The following is a 20,579-nucleotide window of genomic DNA, read 5'->3' as shown; positions in this document are numbered from 1 at the left end:
CAGGCATGCGCGTTCACAAAGACTTACGGCCAGCATCAACTTGGCTTCCTCTACTTTGTCCAAATCCAGAAGGTTTAGGAAGAGATCGGAAGCCGGCCTGTAACAGGCAAAGTGGTTGGCGAGCCGCTCAGCCATGGCGCTCACTGCAAGGCAACGGGAACCTTTTGGTCAACGGCGTTTTTGCCCAATCACAAAATGTCACCGCGCGCGTCTTGGCTTACACCTGTCGAAGGCTTCGTCGTCCTTTTCCTCCAAAATCCTCCGGAACACGAAGGCCATACTGGGGCTTTTGCCGTCCGCACCGGTGTAAACTTCCTCGAGCATCTCGACCGCTGACTCCAAATCGCCCCTGAGGACAAAAGTCGGGTCAGAGAGACAGTCAGCCTTTTTTCTTGACCGTGTAAACTTTCCTCCGCTTTGTTCGCTCGGTGAAATGTTTGGCGCACGCAAAGTGAAAGCCGGACAAATATCAGCCAACTCAATCTGGCAACCCGGCCTCGGCGACTACACTTAACTGTTCCACGCTTGCCTATGCGATGAATATTTAACTGCGGCGGCATGCGCACGCGCCGATGCGCAAGTGTCCAGAGGTGGGTGAACATATCCACCCTGATTGTTGCAACCGGGACCGTCTGAATAATTCAGCGGGGGAAGGGGGTGGGGGGCAGTAAATGCGGTTCTCTCCGCTTTCCGGCCCCGCTCGCTTCCCCACCCGGGCTCTTAACCAGTCAGCTTGACTCCGGCAGAGCGGGGACGCCACGTGTCAGAGCGGCTCAGGGCGCCGCTCCCGGAGGTCAAGGTTCAAGCCGACAGGGCCGAGCAACGATGGCCAACCGGGCGTGAGGCCGTCTTGCCGTTTCTCGCGCTCTCGGGTTGGCGCGGGGACGCCCGTCGCGCTAATGCGGCGAGTGGCGCCATGAAAGCTCGATGCGCAACGCCTTCTTATATTTCGGCCGCTCTCGTTTGAGAGGCGACGCGACGACGGTGGAGGGCGGCTGTTTTCAAGACATTAAAAAGAAGCCGGGAATCATCCGACCATGCCCGTGTCTCCCATTTGCTCCGGACGCCCTGCCTGCTTGCTAAGCTTTTATGCTACGAGCGTGTCCTAACAGGTCTTGTCAGCGCGCTCATGTGTTAAAACTGTTGCTCTTTGTGTCAACCAACTTGTGCCTTGTTCTTTACAAACTCATTGGCAGAAACAAAGTTTGTTTTTCAAGTTTTTCAACAGACCGACGACGCCTGCGACAGCCTGCGCGACGACCGGCTAATTGATGAGCAATATTCTTAGCGGGGAGATTTTCCCCACCACCGTGACTATGCCAGGGGTTCCCTGAAAAGTCTGTCAAAATTAAGGAAAGGGATCCTATTTCTGGCCCGGGCCTGGATCTCGAGTCTCTCAATTCGGAATCCCGCCGAGTAGTCGTGATATTCAAAAGAACCCAGTAAGGACTTACCGTTTGATGTGAGCCAGGGCCTTGTTGTTGGTGAACAACATGGTGGACAGGTTGAGACTGGTGCCGAGACCCTCCATGAGCGACTGCACTTCGGTAATTCCCGCCACGTCGCCTTGGCTGCCGAGGGCCTGCACCAGCCTGGTGACGGCGAGCTGCGAGGGCACGTGGTCCTGACGCAGCATCGACTTGAATGTCTCCACGGCATCTGAGGGGACGGGAAAACCAGATCCCGTGTCGTGTTTGGCAAGACTTTGTGTGTGTGTGCGCATGTGCATGGTCTTTACCTTCGGTCTGGCCTCGCTTGCTCTGTGTGACCACCAGCAAATTGGTGGCAATGTCACTCAGCTGGAAGCTTGGAAATCGAGACTGGGCACTGAAATAGTTGATAGGTTGCTGTATGTGACCATTTCCAAAGACTCAAAAGCAAGCCACCCACCAATAAAGCACAATAAAGTTGATCAGTTTGGACATCAACTATCTCCGGTCTTTGTCGTCTATTCACTTAAGTATCGGTTGATCATGATTTGCAAATCATTGTCGACTGTTTTTAGTGACCTTGAACACAACATCCCAACTTCACCGGAATAAAATGTGGTTTTGCCACAACTTTGGGGTTATACAGGCGGACTTGTAATAAAACGGTACGAAAATGTACCGTCACAATTATAGTGACCAAAATCGCTAAATCTAACGATATATAATAATTTCATCAAGTACATTGATGAAAAAAAGGAAAAAAAAGTGGATCCTCGAGGCTCGGGCAGGGGGGGAAATTAATCCTTTGCTTTTAGTCTCTGCAATGCTACAGTAAATAACGGGTTGGTCCTAAACACATTGTTACACGGGCCAATGGAAAAGAAAAATCATCATGTACACGTGGGACAGGGAAGAAATAACGTCGTCGTCCAAGATAGTGGCAAGTACCCTCCAGATGGAGCTTTATCGCTCCAAAGCGTACCCTGGTGAGCTCAAGCGAGAGGCCTGTTAGCTTTCAACATGACCGAGGGACAGGGATTTGTCAGCAATGAAAGCAAATCTATTTTTTTTCCCCCCTAAGCCGAGGCGAGACGGTTAATAAGGAGGCATCGCATTTGGGGTGTGGGGGGGAGATCCTGTGGACCAAGTAGAGACAATGCAAGTTCCACGAAGGATGCCATGTCTGAGCCTCTTACGTCACCCCGGCAATAATACAGCGAAGACGTGAACGGCTTGATGGATGCCGGAGACGTCTTGCTCCGCGTGCGCCACGGTGCACGTGGACCGCATGTGGTCGGAGTGTGATTCTGCATCTGATCAATGCCCCCCCCACCTCCATCATCTGCTCTCATCCCATAGGCATGTTGTCCTGATTTCTTTGCCACCGAAGCCTCAATCAGACTCTTCCTTCTTTTGACTTCTTTTTAGAGCCCCACAAGCAGATTAATCCGCACGCTCAATTGAGCATCCGGCGAGGCGGTCCTTATCACCACGGCGACACCGGGGGTGGGGCGCGGGAGCCGCTTGCGACAGGGTCACAGCGGGAACGGGGTCGCTGCGGTGGGGTCTGCATTACGCTTATCAGGTGGGAGAGAAGCTCAAGAGGCTCTCTGGCGCACGCACACTTTCCCTGAGAGCTTCTCCTTCCAGGCATATTTGCACTTCAGCCAATGAATGCATCATCACCACACCCTCAATCCCTTAATCTGGCCACAAACGCCCCCCCCAACCCACCCCATTCGCTACTCAATTCTGTCCAGATTACCTCGAAACAAACGCACAAAGAATTAATGCCTATAGCGTCTTCATTAACCTCCTGCGTGATTAAATCTAGACGTCCTCGCCTTTTCTCCCCCCCACCCGCCACTTAGCTTTTTTTTTTTTTTTTTATCTCCTTCTTTCTCGCCATTATCATCTTCCCCAGCACCGACTGGCCTCTCGGCTCATTTCACTCCTGGGCGCGAGCGCAGATAAAATGTGAAAAAACACAAGCGCGCTTTCACGCAGCGCAGGGGGGGCCGTAAACTAGTTCAAACAAGAGCAGAGATGGGTTATCGCTCGTATTGCGCAGGTCTTAAAGCGTGGCGATTATTTCTCATAACACGGGAGGCAGAATCATGTAGGCTGATAAAAACACAGACGGAGATGTATTTTTTTTTTCTGTTCCTGTACAAATTAGTGATAGCATTGCACAGTAAGTGCTCGCTTGTTTTCCTCTGAAGGACAAAGAACAAAAAGGCAGATTGGCAGCACTCGACTCTGATTCCCTATATCGCTCTACAAGCTCCAACGCACCAAAAAATAAAACTTCCCAAACTAGCTGTTCCTATGGTAGCTTTGGAACAAACATCAGGGCAACGACAACAAGAGGAAAGCGCAACATTTCCCATCAGTGGAAACGCTCAGTGGGCAGTTTCCGACTGACTGGCAGACGCATCGAATTGCCCGCCGACGCTTTTGGCACATGTGACGGTGAGGCGACTTACGCATCCTTGAGCGCCACGGCGTCCTCCAAAGCTCCTCCGGCCAGCAGGGAGCGGATCACGTGGTCGTACGAGGCGGCGCCCAAAGCCACGCCCCGTTTGTCCGCTTCCCTCAGCATCCTGTAGGCCTCTGGAAGCGAGCGCAAGAGCAGACTTATCATGGGCTGCACCGGTGAAGTTGGAGCCAACTCGGACGATTTCAGTTTGGAGGGAGTTCGCAGAGGAGAACATAGACGAGTTGAGGAAAACTTAGCCGAATAGCATGGGAAATTTCAGTCAGTCACCACGGCCTAAAATATTTCACGATTTGGCATCATTTTGTTGATTGAATAGTCAATAACAAACTACTTAAAGTGGTTTTCGTGTGGAAATGATGCAGGAATTTGCCATCTGAAAGGCATTTTTCACATGCTTTTAATCAATCTTGATGAAAGGTTCCCTTTTTGAATTCAACTACTGCAATGGACATTTCTGCCATGTTTGGTTGAAACGAGTCGGTTCCAAGTTGTGAAATCCTTCCAGCAGATTTCCTCTGAATTCAAATGTCCTTTTGGGAATTGCATGGCTGTCGTGCATCTACTTCCCCACCTATCTGAGCAACAATGGTGCCTGGACCTATCAAGACCTTTTGCAGAGAGCCATTTTTGCTGACCCAGCATTCTGCTACTAACATTTGGCCAAATTCAACAAATTGGTCAGCAACTGGAGGATCTCGACCTCCGGCATCTTACCGTCGGCTTTTCCCTTCTTGCAGAGGGCCAGAAGTCGGATTTGATACTGGGGGTCATTTCCCGCACCTCTGCGGGGTGTTTCTGGTTTGACCTGCTGCGTGTTGGCAGCTTCTTCGTACCAAGTCTGTAAAAGACACACACGAGATCAAACTCAGACTGATGTCTCCATCAAAACACTGCCCTGGCTCTCACAAGTTGCTGCACATATTCTGCATGTGTGTTTGTGTGAGAGAGATGTGGAGCGGCCATGCCAGGGTCCCCTGATGCTCGATCACCCGTGTAGCAGCGAGGGGAGGGGGTTAAGCTGTATTGGCTGGGGGCAAATTAGGGCTGACACCGGGCGGGGGTGGGGATAGGCAAAGAGATGCGTTCATGTTAGTAGAGTGGCGAGCGGGGACGTCAACTGGAGTGCCCCTTGGGGTCATCTAGTTCATCGCTCGGGGCAACGGCGATCGCTTCCCGTTTCGTCAAAGCTTGGAGTGCAAGGTGGAGAGAGGGGGAAAACCATTCAGCAAATGGAAAAGCCAGCCCTCTCGTGGCTTGTCGTCCTAAAGCGTCTTAATTTGGTCTTTGACAGCTTTCCCGCACACGTAAGAGCAAGCCAGCGAGCCATATGGTGGCATTTAGCTGCTGGCTTAATTAGTTGGGCATTACAGATTTGCACCCACACATGCAGCTGTAATTCCTTTCGCCAGCCGGCCGCTCTGATTGACCACGCTGCAATCCTGTTTGCGCCGCTTCATGTAATGAACAGAGGTTTAAAAAAAAAAAAGAAACGGGGTGTTAGGGGCATGCGGAGCAATTCCTAAGAGGGTTTAGGCACATCCCCTCACATTTTAAGGGGCTCTCTTGATACAGACAAGAGGGGGTGAGGTCAACATGCTCTTTCAGTGATTCAGTTAGCTGGCCGCTAATTATTCAACTTGACGGTTGGATATTGAAATGAGTGATTGTGACGCGCATCGGTATGAGGACACGTTTTGTAAGATAAGTACTTGCAATACGCCTGCGGTCTGAAACAAATCAATGGACACTTTTCAATGTTACAGTCCACTTGCATCGGGGGACAAAAGACAGGGCAGTGACCCCCCCATCCCCATCTCATGAATGCGTGTGTAGTTGCAATTGGCCATTCACAAATTGACAAAAGTTTGCAGCCCTACGCCGGGTTATCTCCTGGGAAACTCACCTAGTCTGCGTTTTTGTGGTCAGCCCAAAGGCGGCCATTTTCTGGCATCTTGGTGCCATGGACTCCTGAGGTTAGCCGAGGAGCATCGATCAGAAAACAGTCGTGCTTTCCTGCCATCTTGAGGATTCCATAGACACTTCTCAACCATTGTGTCAATTACTTGTGTGGTGTTCGATATTTCTGGCCGTCTTTACGCTAGTTGTCATCCGGTCGAGACTTTTTCAATGACGTTTTTCCACTTGGGCGGGGGGTCTGCGCTCCATGGCGTGCCATTGCAGTCGTCACCACAAAATTGAATTGACTCAGAAAAGGTGGAGAGCCGGGTCACTGACTACAGTAATTCACGGCAAAATCCCTGGCCACATATTTTGTGCTAAATCTCGAGCACAAAACATGTTCAAAACCACAACTAAATGCAGCAGGGGCACCATGTGAGAGACTCCATCTGAAAGTAGTTGTCTTTTTCCATTTACAGTACAATGTGTGTTCAACTTGGTGTTCATGTGTCACATTAGACCGCAGGCGTGTTTTCAATTCCTCCAATGCTCCGAGGAATCTCAAGAATTCTCTACTGCGTCGCCTCCCTTCCCCACCAGGAGCCTTCTGGCTATTATTCTTCTGAATAATTTCCTTAATACAGTTAGCGCCGTGCGCAGGCTACAGCATATCATGTCGTGAAACAGTCTTTGCACCCTTCCTCGTTTCGGTGCTCTTTGCATATTTATCACACACAAAGATTTCATTTATTCAATTTGACGTGATTTCTTGATTCAACAAATGTGGTGCTAGGGTGTTGCCTGTGAAATTGAACTTGGCTTTCCCAAAACTGTTAATTTGTGATTGAAACATCTAAAACTACCATAGGAACAGGTAGTTTGGGATTTTTTTTGAGTGCATTTTATATTTTCTTGGGTAGTCTCTGGGTGATATTAAAATTGCAGTGATGAACCGAAAACTTTGCCAGTGACACACATGCAAAGAACACAGAAGTCTGGAAGCAGTGTCGATTTTACCCGGGGCACCTCGAAGGGAACCTCCTGGCCGTTATTCTTGAGGACGTCGGCCAGCATGCGCAACGTCCTCTCCCGGGGAATGACGTTCTCCTCCTGGATCTTGGTCCACACGGCCTCCGCCTTCTTCCAGTCGTTAGTCTCCTCTAGTGGAGGGGCAGGAATGAAAGAATTCAATTTGAAAGAGGGGAGTGCTGGCCTTGGCGGAAGAGGGTCATGTTAACACGAGGGTAATCAAGACACGAATCTGATCAACGGACTCATCCTTGTCTATGCTGTCGTGGAGGCAATTTGTTGACAATCGGCTGTGATCACGCCACGCGATTCTGCTTCGGTCCCCAACCACAACAAATAAAAGAGGGACTTACTGCAGAGACGGAGGAGGTAACTGTACATCTCATCACGGTCGCACTCAAATAACTTGGAGGTCATATCCACCATCTGCTCCAAGACCTCCATCTCGGGGGCAAAAACATTTCGAGTTTCATCATCATTTTGCACGGAATCTGTGCTCCGGTGCGGTGGTGATTGCGTTACCTGTTGGTTGGTAATGCATTTCTCAGCATACCACTGCAGACGCCCTGGCCTCGCCCTCAAACCAGGAGTCTATGAACGGAGGGGTGGGGGGGTTAAAAAAACTGTAGTGATGCACTTTTATGGTGACCAGAGCAGTGATCCATTTTTAGCAAACGGAGCGCCTCCAAAAAAACAATCTCCTTAAGATGATTAGAAAACAAACGTAAGGGAATGAAATAACGGTCCAATTTCAAGGTGTTTCATTCAGGCAAGGTTCAAGAAGTATATAATTGCATTTTGTTTTCTTCAACATAGAATACTCATGACCCGAAATGCCATGGAGTTATTAATAGGATTTAGATGTGCTTTATATCAGTGGTCCCCAAGCTTTTTGAGGCAGCTTTCAAATGTGGACGTGAAATCATATTTGAAACAAAGCGTTGCGTTTTGGGAGCAGGACGACACGGTCCGACGGATTGACGTAGATTGATCTCGGTGTCGGCGTAGCGCAGATTGACTTTGATATGTGGAGTAGTGACAAGGTGATTATTACGACAGAACAGCGATCAGGATTTCATCGGTCCCCTGGGGCCTGAATAAAATCCAAATAAGACTAGGATTGAGAGACCGCCCTCTCCTCTCTCAGTGGTAATCTGAGAGCAGGGGGGGTTTAAAAAAAAAAAAAAGACAGGAAATTAATCTGAATGAGGGAGCGAGGGAGGAAGGGGATCAACGGTGCTCAATTCCTGCTGGCCCTTTTTGATGGGAGCAGCATCCAGAAAAGATTGGCAGGCTTCATCCCTTACTGCTGCTTCCTCTCCCAATCTCTCTCAATCCCAGCCTCTTCCTGCAAATCTGCCTTGCTCCTTCTCCTCCTTCTGCGCCCCCCGCCCCATCCATCCGTCCATCCGTCCCAGGCAGAAGCATTATGCGCTTACCCGAGCAGCCAAAGGGACAAATTAAAATGTGTCGCACTCACTCTCTCCCTCAGACCGTCTAATCTTCTTAGAGACCAAAGCCCAGTGCAAGTGCTCTTTTCAATTCCTTTTTATTTTATTTGTCGGTCTCCACGTGCAAACACACACACGCACACACACAGGCACACGCACACAACCTCGTTTGGAATCCCGCAGGCCCTCGGGTCTAATCTGTAATTAATTTTGAAAAGGCAACTTTTTTTTTTTTGGTTCTGTTCGCATCCACATGTTGAGTTCAAATTGTGCGAAATGCGTCTCCGTCTAAGGAAAGAACTCTCGGCTCCCCTACACCTCACAGTAGCTCTCCATCTTTGCTTCCTGTTGTAATGTTTTAATTTCCGCTTGTCACAGTGACCATTTTAAGCACCCGCAGCATCACACGAGCTTGCATAAAAACACATAATGACTCGCCGCTCTTTGCCGATGCTCCCTAACCCCGACCACGCGCACGCACCCATGCACACGCCACAATAATGACCATCCGCTACCTAACCGTGAGCATTTAGCACAAAATTGGCCACCTCTCTCTATCATTACATTTAATTAGCTGTGATTAATCAGCTGGCAATTATACCAAACACAGCTCGAAGAGAGCCACCACTCACCGGGACCGCCACTTGACACGCTCTGCGTCGACGTCGCCGCTTATCTGTGCTTCGCCGCACGTTTTGTGCTTTTTCCGTTTTAATGAGTGCAACCCAACTATCCATTATCGCCTCAAGTATTAAAGATATGATAGATGACAGCCGAGAGCTGCGTTTGCTTGACCAGAGATTTCGAAACCTTTTTGTGAATGGTTATGGTAGCAGACAGTTGCGTATTGTTGTGTGCCGATTACTTCATGAGCTACGTTCAAATACGTATATTCATATTTTCAGTTACCTGACCACTTGTTACCAATGACTTATTTAACACCAACAAGAACATCCAGCACAACTCAAAGAATGAATGTTTTAATATATATTGTCAAGCTGCTTGTACTCCCTTCTTCAATGAGCGGCCACCTATTCACTTGATTCTTTCCGGTGCAGCATATTTCAATACCCTCTGAGGGAATGTGATGAACCTTGAGCCTGACATATGGAGGGTTGGGGGAGCCATCTCTGAGGGTTCAAAGCGATGTCTGTCACCAACATCCTTGACAGTTTGTATGTTCATCTGCAATCTGTAATAAGGCTTTGCCACTCTGGCTCTCTCACACACTCGCCCCTTTGGCATGGAGCTCACGCTGTTGTAAGTAGGATAAGGGCTGTATAGACACAATAGCATGTCAATAGCGCTTCAAAGGCTGGGGAAATCCTCAAGAGGCCCAAATCCCTCTTTTAGTGCACACGAGCGGGGACATTCTTCAATCTGTTGAGACAACATAATGGCCTTGTTCCCTCCGATGTCTCATGTCCTGATCTGTTTATTCGTCAATCTCCCTGTGCCGATACCCAGTTTGTAAGCACGCAAGTTCATCCGCGTGTCACTCGCTTCTCATCGGCCCGCCTTTCCTCTCTTTTACACTAATCTCTCAGCTTTCTGACAGGACACGGTTGCATAAATGTGGATGCAACATGTATATCTAGGTCATAATGGGGCCTACAAAAAAAAAAACAATCCCTCAAACAGGAAAGACATTTTTTACTTTCCTACCTCAATGATCTTGCGCGCCTCCCGGTAGCGAGCCGTCTGCAAGAAGGCGAAGAACAGGTCGTAAAGCATGGTCATCTCGCCGCGCTCTTGGCTCACCACGTCCATGGCTGAGGGAGGATGACAAGAGTGCTGAAGGTTATTTCAAAAACAAAACAAAACAATGGTGCTCTCTTGCTCTTTTTTTTTTTGCCACACTCTCGCTGTCCTGTGGCTGACAGTGTATTCCGCAGAGACAGAAACTCTGGAGCATATTTTGAGCTGCTCAAATAAACACAAGTTGGGTGTCTGGTCGATTTATGTCAAAGTACGGGGCGTAATGATTGAGCGACTTCTGGAAGTCCCGGCTGAAGTATCTCGCTCACACTAGCGTTTGGAGATTTCATTTTCAACAGCCACCACTCCCGCCCATTCACGTTAGACACCGATTATCCCTGTACAGGACACTGAACACTTTGTTTTTGTTACTGCCAGCTGGGTGCTTTCGAATTGAAAAAGAAAGACCAACGATGGAACGAGCGACTTGAACAAAGGTCACGTTCAAAGTTCTTCAATGTCCTGAATGATGGTCAGGGAGGTTCCTAGAAAATGTTGCCTGGACACCTTTTTGCAGGAGCTCCGTATCTCCCTTTTCCACCAGGCTGACGATGATGTCGTGGATGCGTGGCAGGTGGCCGTAGCGCTTCTGACAGTCCAGCGCTGCGTCGAGAGCGCCCGACAGGTCATTACTGTCGGCGTGCCATCCAAAACACACACAAAGGAAAAGAGAGAGAGAGGGAGAGAACGAGGGTGTTAGCCGCGCAATCGGTTGAGCATGTATGGGGAGAAAATACAGAGCATTAACCCCGCGCCCCGCCATTCAAGCGCAATGACCCGCCGCAACAATACGGGGCCGTTTAATGCGTGACAGCACAACTACAGGTGACGAGGCCTTTTGGCCTCAATACATCATTCTCACACAATGGTGCACCGCTGAGCAGGGGGCTAATGTCTCTCCGGACTGGCTTGAAAGTAGACAAAAGGGCCGCTCTTGAGCTTCCCGGCTTTTCTCCAACTGCTCTTGACGTAGCTTTTGCTTCTCTTGTCATTGCCACCATCGCTTTTTTTTTTTAAACCTTCGCTGTAACGTCTGCTCCCGCCGGCACAACCTTTGATTTGTTGGAATTCAAAAACTTGATTTCTAACAGGATGGCAATGGAAATTGAATTGAAACGTCTTCATCTCAAAACCAGCATTAAAGCTCTCATCACAGAGGAAAGCGAAAATATTCACCTTTCGCGCGTGATGTCACAGCCTCGGCAGAAGAACTATTTGCACCCATTCAAACAACCGTAAAGCGTATCGTCCCATATCCGTTTACAGAAGCCATTCTCTTCTATTCTTGATGCGCTCGACTCATAGACAAAGGTGTGAAGCAAACTTGGCTTTTTCTCACATACGATGAGGACGACGGAACATAAAAGACGGCGACGGAGGGCGGCGATCGACCGACAGGTGAACGGTGAAGACAGCAGGCAGCAGTTGAGGCGGCGGATGTCATGGCTGCGCGAGCGAAAATAAGTCTGTCGCTCCGTTTTACTTCCACTTTGATTTGGCAGTCGTTAACCTTTGGCATCCGCGGCGGCTCGCTCGCGAGACGGAGCTGTAACGGCTCAATACGCTCATCTCGAAAAGTTTGGGAATATTCGGCTTTCGGGGGAAATTTCAGGAGGAGCCCACGTGCACTGTAATTCACATTAGTAAAACAAAGCAACACAGTTAAATCGTTCAGTCTAAAAAATATAACGTCATTCAAATAAACCAGACACATCATTCAAGTTCAATCAATCTTGTGAATCGGAGGCTTGTTTTCCCTCATCAAAAATGTGGCTAGTGTTTCAAAAATGCCTTCGTTTCCCGACTCAACTCACGGCCTGGCATGCGGACTCACAACCAGCAGATGGGACAAGTTTGCCCGATGGATGGTCTGATCAAGAAACGGCGCGGCGGCAGAGCCGAAGACAAGCTGAGGGAGGAAGGGAGGCAGGGAGGGAGGGAGGGAGGGAGGGAACGGGGGGGTCGAACCGCTTCACTTCGATCGGCACTGCCGTGACAGCACCGCTGTCACTCTGTTGATTGGGTAATTACCATGTCAATCACACAGAGGTCAACGTGGAAAGTGCCTGGATGGCAAGTGAGGAGAAACGTTCAAACGATACAGTGATGTAGGTTGATTTGTGCGTGCGCCATTTCGTAAATAAACCAGAGAGCAAGCAGGTACGGCCTTGAATTCACCTTCTGTGCCACCACTGGAGAGGCAACGGCGAGTGCATGTCTGATGAGGGAGATGAAGGAGGACAACTCTCTTCAGCAATGTCACTCACGAGCGATCGAACAATACGGCGCCGACATTTTGGCCACGCGCTCCTTTTCTTTCTCCTCGAGGGGCTCGCCTCACTGCCATCATTTGATAGGAAACCTCCAAAAAAGAGCCGTCGCTTGGCCCGGCCTTGCAATTACTCCCTCCCCCCTCCCGGAAAAAAAAAAAAAAAAAAAGAGCTAAGCAGGTCAAATGATGGATCGTCCACCACCCCTTCTGCCTCCCTTACAATTTAAATGTCATTTTGCATTACAATTTACCATAGCACAGCCCTGTTATTGTCCTTAGCTTTGCATGTCAGCTACTTGCTGAGGTCTCACACACACACATACACACGAGGTTGCTGGTGGAAACCTGAAGGATTAGACAAGAAAGCTAATTGTGCCTCATCCTTGCTCCGCTGCCCTCTTTTGCGCAACAAAGACGACGGGCAGGCCAGTGATCAAGCCGCTGTCCTCGCACCGGAGACGACGGGTGCTTGTCTGGAGAAGACAAATGAGCTGTTGATCATGACACCACCAGCCTGCTGTTAGGGACATTTGCAGAGAGACATGCCATCAAAGAGATTGTTGTCAAAAAAATGACGGTTGGCGCCTCAGGAAAGAAGGCTCTTCCAAAGCCCGTGCTACAGAAGTGCAGAGCAAATTCGCCCAACAGGAAGGGAGACCAAGAGAGCTCCTTTCAAAACATTTTCCACCAATAACGTGACACAACTTACTACAATTCCTGAGGGGAAATGAGACGCGTTGGAGATGATGCGGCTGCACAGATGTGCACACCCTGGATCAACTCGGGACAGTGGCGGTGTTCAACGCAAACAAATCACATTCAAACGCGCCCCCACCTGCCACCGTTTTCAAGTGAGTCTGATCAGCTGTTCTAGCAGGCTTTTCCTGACAATGACGGACACGTGAAATTCTGACATAAATCCAGCTTCGGACGATAAATCAATAAAATAAAAGAAACGTCCAAATTCGGCCTAGGCTGCCACAACCTGGCAATCCTCTGTCAAGTTAAAACATCGACTCCAAACTATTGCTGGGGCAAATTTTTATGACGGCGTTTGGAATGTGCAACAAATGATTCCAAATCCGACATTTGCTCCGGAATGACTACGAAAATGTTGTCACGGTATCGCTCGAGGAGAGATGCTGGCGTGCTTGCCAACCTAAAAAGTATACATTAGTCGCAGCGAGAGCGTCTCCAACTCGGATGATTATCATTCCTGTCCGCGTCCTGCCCTCTCCCCGCTCATTGGCATTTTCTGTCGCTCGTCACTTCCAGAACAAGTGGCGCCCGGCTCCGGCTGCCAAACAGAGTGGAAGCGGGTTAGCTCAGACAATGCGCAGAAGACGGGCGGGAAGGTTAACGGGGCGGCGCATATGATGGGCTTGTCAAGGGCTAATCTGCCGCACAAGTGTTCATTAAGTCATTAAGCGGCGACGCGGCGGATGAGACTGGCGCGGGCGGGACCGATGCTTTGTCTTTTTTGTATCGACGCGCTCCCTTCGCCTCGTCCCGACAATCGGCTTGTCCGTCGAGTGACGGAATGAAAACAACAGAAGATAGGAAGTGGACTTCCCCCCATCGGGGAAGGTTGAGCCAAATGTTTGGCGCTGGATCGGACCGCGAAAAGATGATGAGCTTACCTTGCATTGCCAACCACCGACACAAGGGGGCGTGGGGGATGATATGATATTTTTCACAACTTTTGAATGGAACATTGGATGGGAAATATGTCTGAAGAATTCCAAGTAGCCTATGTGGGGTCTGGACGCCAATTGTTTGGTTGAAGCCTGCCAGTGGAAAATTCAAACTAGTTCAGGATTTACAGATCCTAACGATACTGTGGTGAAATAAAACATTTAGTGGAATGCGACACACAGGGCACAACCTGCTCTGACCACCTAAGCCAAGAAATAGAACGGGAGGTACCAGAAGCCGTGGGAACGGAACTCATATCCAGAGGACCACGTGCAAAAAACAACAACGAGAATGAAACGCTACCTGCGTTCTGTTGCTGCGCGTCGAATGAGAGCCGTCGGCGTGCGTTTGTTTTGGGTTACTGCTGATGACCCGGGAGTAAATTAGCCCACTAATCTCGCCAAGGCAGCCATTAACAAGTGAACCGGGCAACTGCTTGTGCCGAAATTACTTCAAAGATTAACAGTGGCGGGGGAGCACCTGCAAAGTACTACTTCCAAATCAAACACGCGATGTAAGTACGTGTACGGCGTCTGTGTGTTTGCGAGTCCCCGAACGGCGCGGCTGGGGTAAATCTGGCAATTAGCGCTCTGTACATCATTAACATGCTAATGAGTTGCTCCACTTAGAAGCTCCTCTGACAAATAGAGCACACGGACGCGCGCACGCACACACGTGCGCATGAGGCGAAGCCGAAGAGGCGGGCCAATACGAGTGACCCCGCGGCCAATGTTTGATAACACCGATCTGCATTTGACATCGAGAGAGAAGGCCGTGCGCGCAAACAACACAAACCTTGGGAATATAGCAGTGGGTGGGCAAGCAGGGGCGGGGACTCATGGGAGAGGTTGCAGCTGCCGAGTCCAAAACAACAAAGCCACATGGACTCGGGAACACAAAAACCTACGCAAATGAGCAATTTCCACATCCTCTCATCCGCCTGAGGCGCTGAACCGGAACGTCACCTCGGCTATGATCACGGGGAGGGATGAGCGGCGGGCCCAGGTACGCACTCGCGCGCATCCAACACGCCACCGCGGGCTGCGAGCAAAGGCCGAGTTGGCGTTACCTGTTCAAGTAGGCGCTGACCAGCGGCGCGCAGAGATTGGCGCTGGGCTTGGCCAGTCCCAGCGTGAAGATGGTGTCTTGAAGGCGCTGGACCACGGGGGGGCCGCCATTGGCCACCGCGGCGCTGAGGGTGTGGAAGAACATGGTGACGTGGCCGTCGTTCAGCACCGCGTCCTTTTCTCTCATCTCCTTCAGGATGTCCACGGCCTCTGGAGAGCGAGCCGCCAGACGACACAAAGAGCAACACGTGAACACGTGCGATTCGAAACAAAGGAAAAGTGGGGTGCGCAAATGCTTTCCTAAGAGGCCCTCTTAGCTAATTCCACGCAGGGAAAACAAATCCATATCAAAACAGCATTTTGCTCGCAGCAGGGGATGCGAATGCAACCCGGGATAATGCCAACTCCGCTCTAATTGCTACGTGCGGTTTTCGAAACGAGACCACTATTAGGGGACCCCTACGACGAAGGCCATCTTTTCGCCGTGGCCAGGCGGAGAAGGGGTGGGGGCGGGCTAAATTATAGGCACGCGGCGCCGAGACCTCTGGAAACGGGATGAGGGGCCCGTCCATTTTGCATGGAAATGCGGGGCTATTTTCCTCGCCGCGCACCCATCTGGCCAATACAGGAGGGGGCGGGGGGGCCGAACAGGGGAGTGCGCACACATGCGTGCGTATTACGAGGATAAAGTCATTAAGATGCGTTTACCATCTATTTAGACAGCTGCTAATGGGTTGATAGCGATACAGCCGCTTTCCAAACCAGATACTCATCTATACACCGTGACCGAGGGCCATGACGCCAACGTGCGCCGAATATCTGTGAGGATTCCCGTACGCAGATGTGGCTGAACACGAAAACGCAATGCCGGGCATCTGAACTGGGAATACAGCGTTGTTTAGCACGTCAAGATACAGCAAAATTCTCAGTTTGGTCGACATGTGTGAACAGGACCAGATTTAACATTGACAGTGAAACTGGCAACATAATCACCTGCTGGCTGTTTGTCTTATCAGGCGGTTTCTCCGTTTTTTGGGGGGGCAAGGGGGAGGATACACACACACATATACATATACATATGTGTGTAGAAAATGGCAATTATAATGCATTGGGGATAAGCGAGACGGAAACTCTAGCCCTTCCCTTGGATGTCACCTTTCATTTCCACGGTCACGCGCGTGTTGCTGGTGGATCAACTCCCTCAGTTCTCACCCCCCAACTAAAGTCCGCGGTCTCCGATCGGCGCTCTCCATCACCCCGTGACACAGCCGCTAATCACCCAGGCCAATGGCTCGGAGCTGATCGGGCCAAATGGAGCGGTCCATCCAGCGTTCAAGCCACCCCGCGCTTCCCGGCGGGCGGGCATCCGCCGTTGCTTTTACCCGCCCGTCCGTCTCGCCAGTATGCATAACCATCAGCTCGGCCAAGCATCTGGGCCGGCAAAGTGAGACGGACCACTCACACGTGCACGCGAGCGAGCGAGCATCGGGAGACGGGGAGGAGGACGGGCAAACTGACATCACACAGTCCGGTGGTTCATCTAATGCTCCCTGACGCGGGAGCGGGCGAAAAGAGACAAAGACGGCCGACTGGCAGCGCCTGGCGGAAAAGAAGGACAGACCGAGTGAAGGCCAAGGGCAGGTCAGAGAGACAAGTGGTGATGAAGAGGTGTAGTTAAATCGAGAAAGGCAAGACAAGCGGAAGACTGAGGCAGTGTCTCCTATTTTGTGAGCTTTTCACCATAACCTCTTGGAGTCGTTTGGGAGGGGGACTACCTCCCAACTCCTCTATTGGCAGTAGACTGCATGCTTGACAGAGTTGAAGGCTAAAGATCGACTAAAACGTCGGAAAGGCATGAATCGTTTTCTAACCTACGGCCCATTGACGGTTGTTTATGAAATGCGAAATTCAAGGCTTGATGGCAGTTAGGTCCGGCAAAAAAAAGTCACAAAACATGCTCGTTCCGTCTTATGTACTTTCATCTCTGGCGGGGTCGGCTACATATGTCTGGAGCCGCGAAAAATGAAAAGCCTCATCATGAAGGCAACCCATGCTGTATGTATCTGTGTTAGCTCAATCAAAAGCCTTCATGATGAAATGCTTTTTTTGCCCAACCATTTTTGACCGAGGCTCTATTTTTCGATCCACCAGCTTCCCGCGATCCACCCGTGACCGCAGGCGCGCGTACGCACACACTTACACGCGCATGCCTTAATGAGCAACGGCCATAACGGCCGCTTAGATGAACGAGGCATCCGGATGTAAAATACAATCGTCAGACAAAGAGGCTTGAAGCAGATGCCAAGACGCAGCAGACGTAAGTTCGTTGATTAGATGAGGAGGAAAGTCAAAAGTGAAGATGTTAACAGGCACGAGTGGAACGACAGCAAAAGAGGTGCCGTGATAGAAACCACGCCGGTCAACATGATCGTCATCTGGGGCCCGGTGTGTGCGCTGCGAGCCGGGAAGCCCGCCGGTGCTTGAGCGGGGGTGAGGGGGGCTGCTAACATCAAGGTTAGCCAAGTGTGCTAATGTGGGCGACAAGCGTCTCACCCGTTGCGCGCACTCAGGCTAATGGCCAACGCTTTAGCGCGGCCTATGCACAAGCCGCCACGCGCAGACGAACACTCCAACTGTCGCGCCCAACAAATACCTTTTGCTTGAATTCACATGCAAATGTGTGTGTGTGTGTGTGTGTGTGTGTGTGAGTGTACACACCACTCAGGCACTTTGGTGGACATGATCTGCCATGAGCATCAAGGCGGATTTCAATAATTCCACAAAAATGCACAGAGTCCTGTAATTTTCCCCCTCTCATTTCTCTCTGATGCAGGGGTGCGTGCACAATTGTGTGCGTGCGCGCGCGCGTGTATCTAGAGATGTCAAACGGCCGTGCGGGGAGGGAGGACAGAGGACAGACACGGGAAACATTTGGCTGTCATTGTGTGAACAAAAAGAGAGAGAGAGAAAAAAATAAAAAGCAAAGCGGCAGCACTGATGGTAATTGGCTCCTCGATGAGCAGAAGGAAATTCACCGTAGCATTGTGAAAATGCTTGGCTCATTTGTATGCTTTGAGGGAGGCAGGCGGACCGGTGAGACACACACACACACACACGGGCGCACAGGCGCGCACAGGCACTCGCACACTTTTCCCATTTTTCCATAGAGCACTCGTGACTAGCAAGACTGACCAGACAACAGCAAGGGTCTCTTTGGTGTTTAAATGTTACAAATCCTATACGGTAGTGACAAGAAATGACCATGACTTGATGGGGCACACGCCATACATTGCGCCAGATTAAAAATAAAAAATAAAAAAAATCTAACTGACAAAACAATCGTCACTGAAGTTAGGCTGAATCAATTCAAGGAGAAAATTTGTTTTCTTGTCCAATATGCAATACTTGTATCTTTGTATTTCACCAAATTATTTATGTACATTTATTTTAATATTTGTGTATGTTGTGTTGTCTAATATCTTAGGATGTTAATTTTTTTTATGTGTTGCTCCAGGTTTTATACGTGTAATATGTTTGCATTTTTCTCTATGCATTTTATTTTATTTTTTATTTGCATTTTTCATTCACGATTGCCGCATTTTTGTTTGATATTCTTGTCAAATACACACCGGTTGTCAAACTCAAATGATCCATCCGATTTTTGGGGCCAAATATTTTGTATACTTTTTGTTGTTTTTGCATTTTTAGACTATCCCGCCCTCCCAAAAAACCTCAACTCAAGATAGCTTTCAAAACCTGTACATTTCCTGCAGTGCAAGGCAACTGCAATCTTTGGAACTTTTTGAATTATTTTTCTTGCTCATGCAGTGACGGCGGCTACGTATGCTATTTTATCTTCTTCTGACATGAAGGACATTCCCGCTAACCCTGGTTGACAACTGTACCCGGGGGGGTTGTGACAACACTTCAATCTTAAATCCAAGATCTGGTGTTGGATACAATCCACTTCTTGCTTTGACTGGTTTTGCACCTGCGATGCAACTCAACATCACTACTTTTATCAGTCTGGTGAGAAAAGAGCTGCGACGGTTTGAAAACGAAGGGCGACTGTTCAACGTGTCAGTGCAAGGATGCGGAAGTCGGGAGTAACCAAATGACTGGGACAGAGAACTCACTGGCGACAAGCTTACCTTCCACTCGGCCATTCTTGGCGAGCACCTTGACAAGTGCGATGTATTTACTGCTATCAAGCGCCACGGATGAATCCTGACGGCTCCTGAGGAAGGAGAACGGAGAGAGACGGACATTGGGGATTCATGTATTCTGCTCGTCGTATTGTAGTCAGCTGTGGGAAGCAGGTGACGGATGGAAGAAACGGGAAGCTGGGGACGGGGGCTTTCCTGCGTTTGACGCAGTCGACAGAGCGGGCCGGCCGGACCTTGCATTAACGTCTCTCCCGATAGCGATCAAGTTCAACTTTAATGGTTGCGGCGTCATGTGTGTGCGTGCGTGGCGCGCGCGTATCCCGCTTGACGCACATTTCCCTCTTCAGGTTGAGCGCCTCCTCCGCATCGTTGTGGCGGCAGCACAGGTTGATGAGAACGGCGTAGGCCCCGAGGCTCATCTCGTCCTGGTGTTGCCGCTTCAGCTCGAGGGCGCGCTGCAGGTTCTGCAAAGAGGTGGAGGCTTTTAAGAGGAGAGCCCAACCATTAAAAATACAGCAGACCTTCGCAGCACAATGCAATGCATTTTGCATCATTAATTACCTTGAAAAGCCCCCCCCCCCAAAAATAAATACATTTTTTAAAAATCTATTCAAACACTAAGTGGAGGCCCTTCAAAGGCTGAGGAGGCAGAATGGACCACACGGCTCCACCGAACGGCTGCCAACTGTGCGATTTCATCCAGCTAATCAACGCAAAAAGCAGTGAGAAGGATGACGACAATCTTGAAGAGGGGTGCAGCACTTTATTAGTCGTGATTAAAACGGAGAAAAAGTTCTTTGAATAAAAAAATGACTAGCACCGCAATCAAGTTCTGCCGTGAAGACATGAATGTCTTCTTGATCATCTTGAGAATGACTTCCACGGGCCATTTTTCATCGAAAGGCTGTTCTCTATTTTTTTGATATTCTTGTGTACTTTGCGATACTTTTGATGAAGTCTTGTTTTTCTTTCATCATATTTGTATTCTGAATATTCTTGTGTTTTTCCGAAAAGTGTACAACATTTGCCTCCTCTTTTAGTTTGCACATGGTATGGTATATGCCGTCTTCCTTTGTGTTCACATTTCGCAACGTATTTTTTCCGGCCAACTGTTGGTTAGACGTCCACCATTGGTGTCATGTTGCCGGCATCAAAAAGTGATGTCAAAAAAAGAACTCTAAAGCAGTGTACCTCCTCAGCCGAGAGAGCCTGGATGACCTGCTTCAGCGTCAAAGCCAGAGGTTTGTTTTCCGCTTTGAGCTCGGCCAGTTTCGCCTCCAGAAAAGGCACTTTCCCCTCAAGTTCCTGTCGG

The 20,579-nt window shown here is 49.7% G+C and overlaps 1 protein-coding gene across 1 annotated transcript in view; it reads right to left on the bottom strand.

Moving 5' to 3' along the window:
* lrpprc (leucine-rich pentatricopeptide repeat containing) overlaps positions 1 to 20,579 on the bottom strand; it is a 41,297-nt gene that overhangs the window by 5,323 nt on the left and 15,395 nt on the right. The window contains exons 20-34 of the mRNA XM_052080604.1: positions 20,459 to 20,572; positions 19,601 to 19,731; positions 19,253 to 19,338; positions 15,104 to 15,311; positions 10,575 to 10,699; positions 9,975 to 10,081; positions 7,381 to 7,449; positions 7,212 to 7,302; positions 6,847 to 6,989; positions 4,645 to 4,768; positions 3,917 to 4,043; positions 1,739 to 1,827; positions 1,455 to 1,659; positions 222 to 349; positions 28 to 143 (exon numbers count right to left, since the gene is read on the bottom strand). Of these exons, the coding sequence (XP_051936564.1) occupies positions 28 to 143; positions 222 to 349; positions 1,455 to 1,659; positions 1,739 to 1,827; positions 3,917 to 4,043; positions 4,645 to 4,768; positions 6,847 to 6,989; positions 7,212 to 7,302; positions 7,381 to 7,449; positions 9,975 to 10,081; positions 10,575 to 10,699; positions 15,104 to 15,311; positions 19,253 to 19,338; positions 19,601 to 19,731; positions 20,459 to 20,572 (1,863 nt within the window). The remainder of the gene's footprint in view (positions 1 to 27; positions 144 to 221; positions 350 to 1,454; positions 1,660 to 1,738; positions 1,828 to 3,916; positions 4,044 to 4,644; positions 4,769 to 6,846; positions 6,990 to 7,211; positions 7,303 to 7,380; positions 7,450 to 9,974; positions 10,082 to 10,574; positions 10,700 to 15,103; positions 15,312 to 19,252; positions 19,339 to 19,600; positions 19,732 to 20,458; positions 20,573 to 20,579) is intronic.

This window comes from Hippocampus zosterae, chromosome 11 (genome assembly GCF_025434085.1).
Source record: "Hippocampus zosterae strain Florida chromosome 11, ASM2543408v3, whole genome shotgun sequence".
Classification (NCBI taxonomy): domain Eukaryota; kingdom Metazoa; phylum Chordata; class Actinopteri; order Syngnathiformes; family Syngnathidae; genus Hippocampus; species Hippocampus zosterae.
The sequence above is the reverse complement of the archived record's forward strand: the minus strand, read 5'-3'. Positions and strand labels throughout refer to the sequence as shown.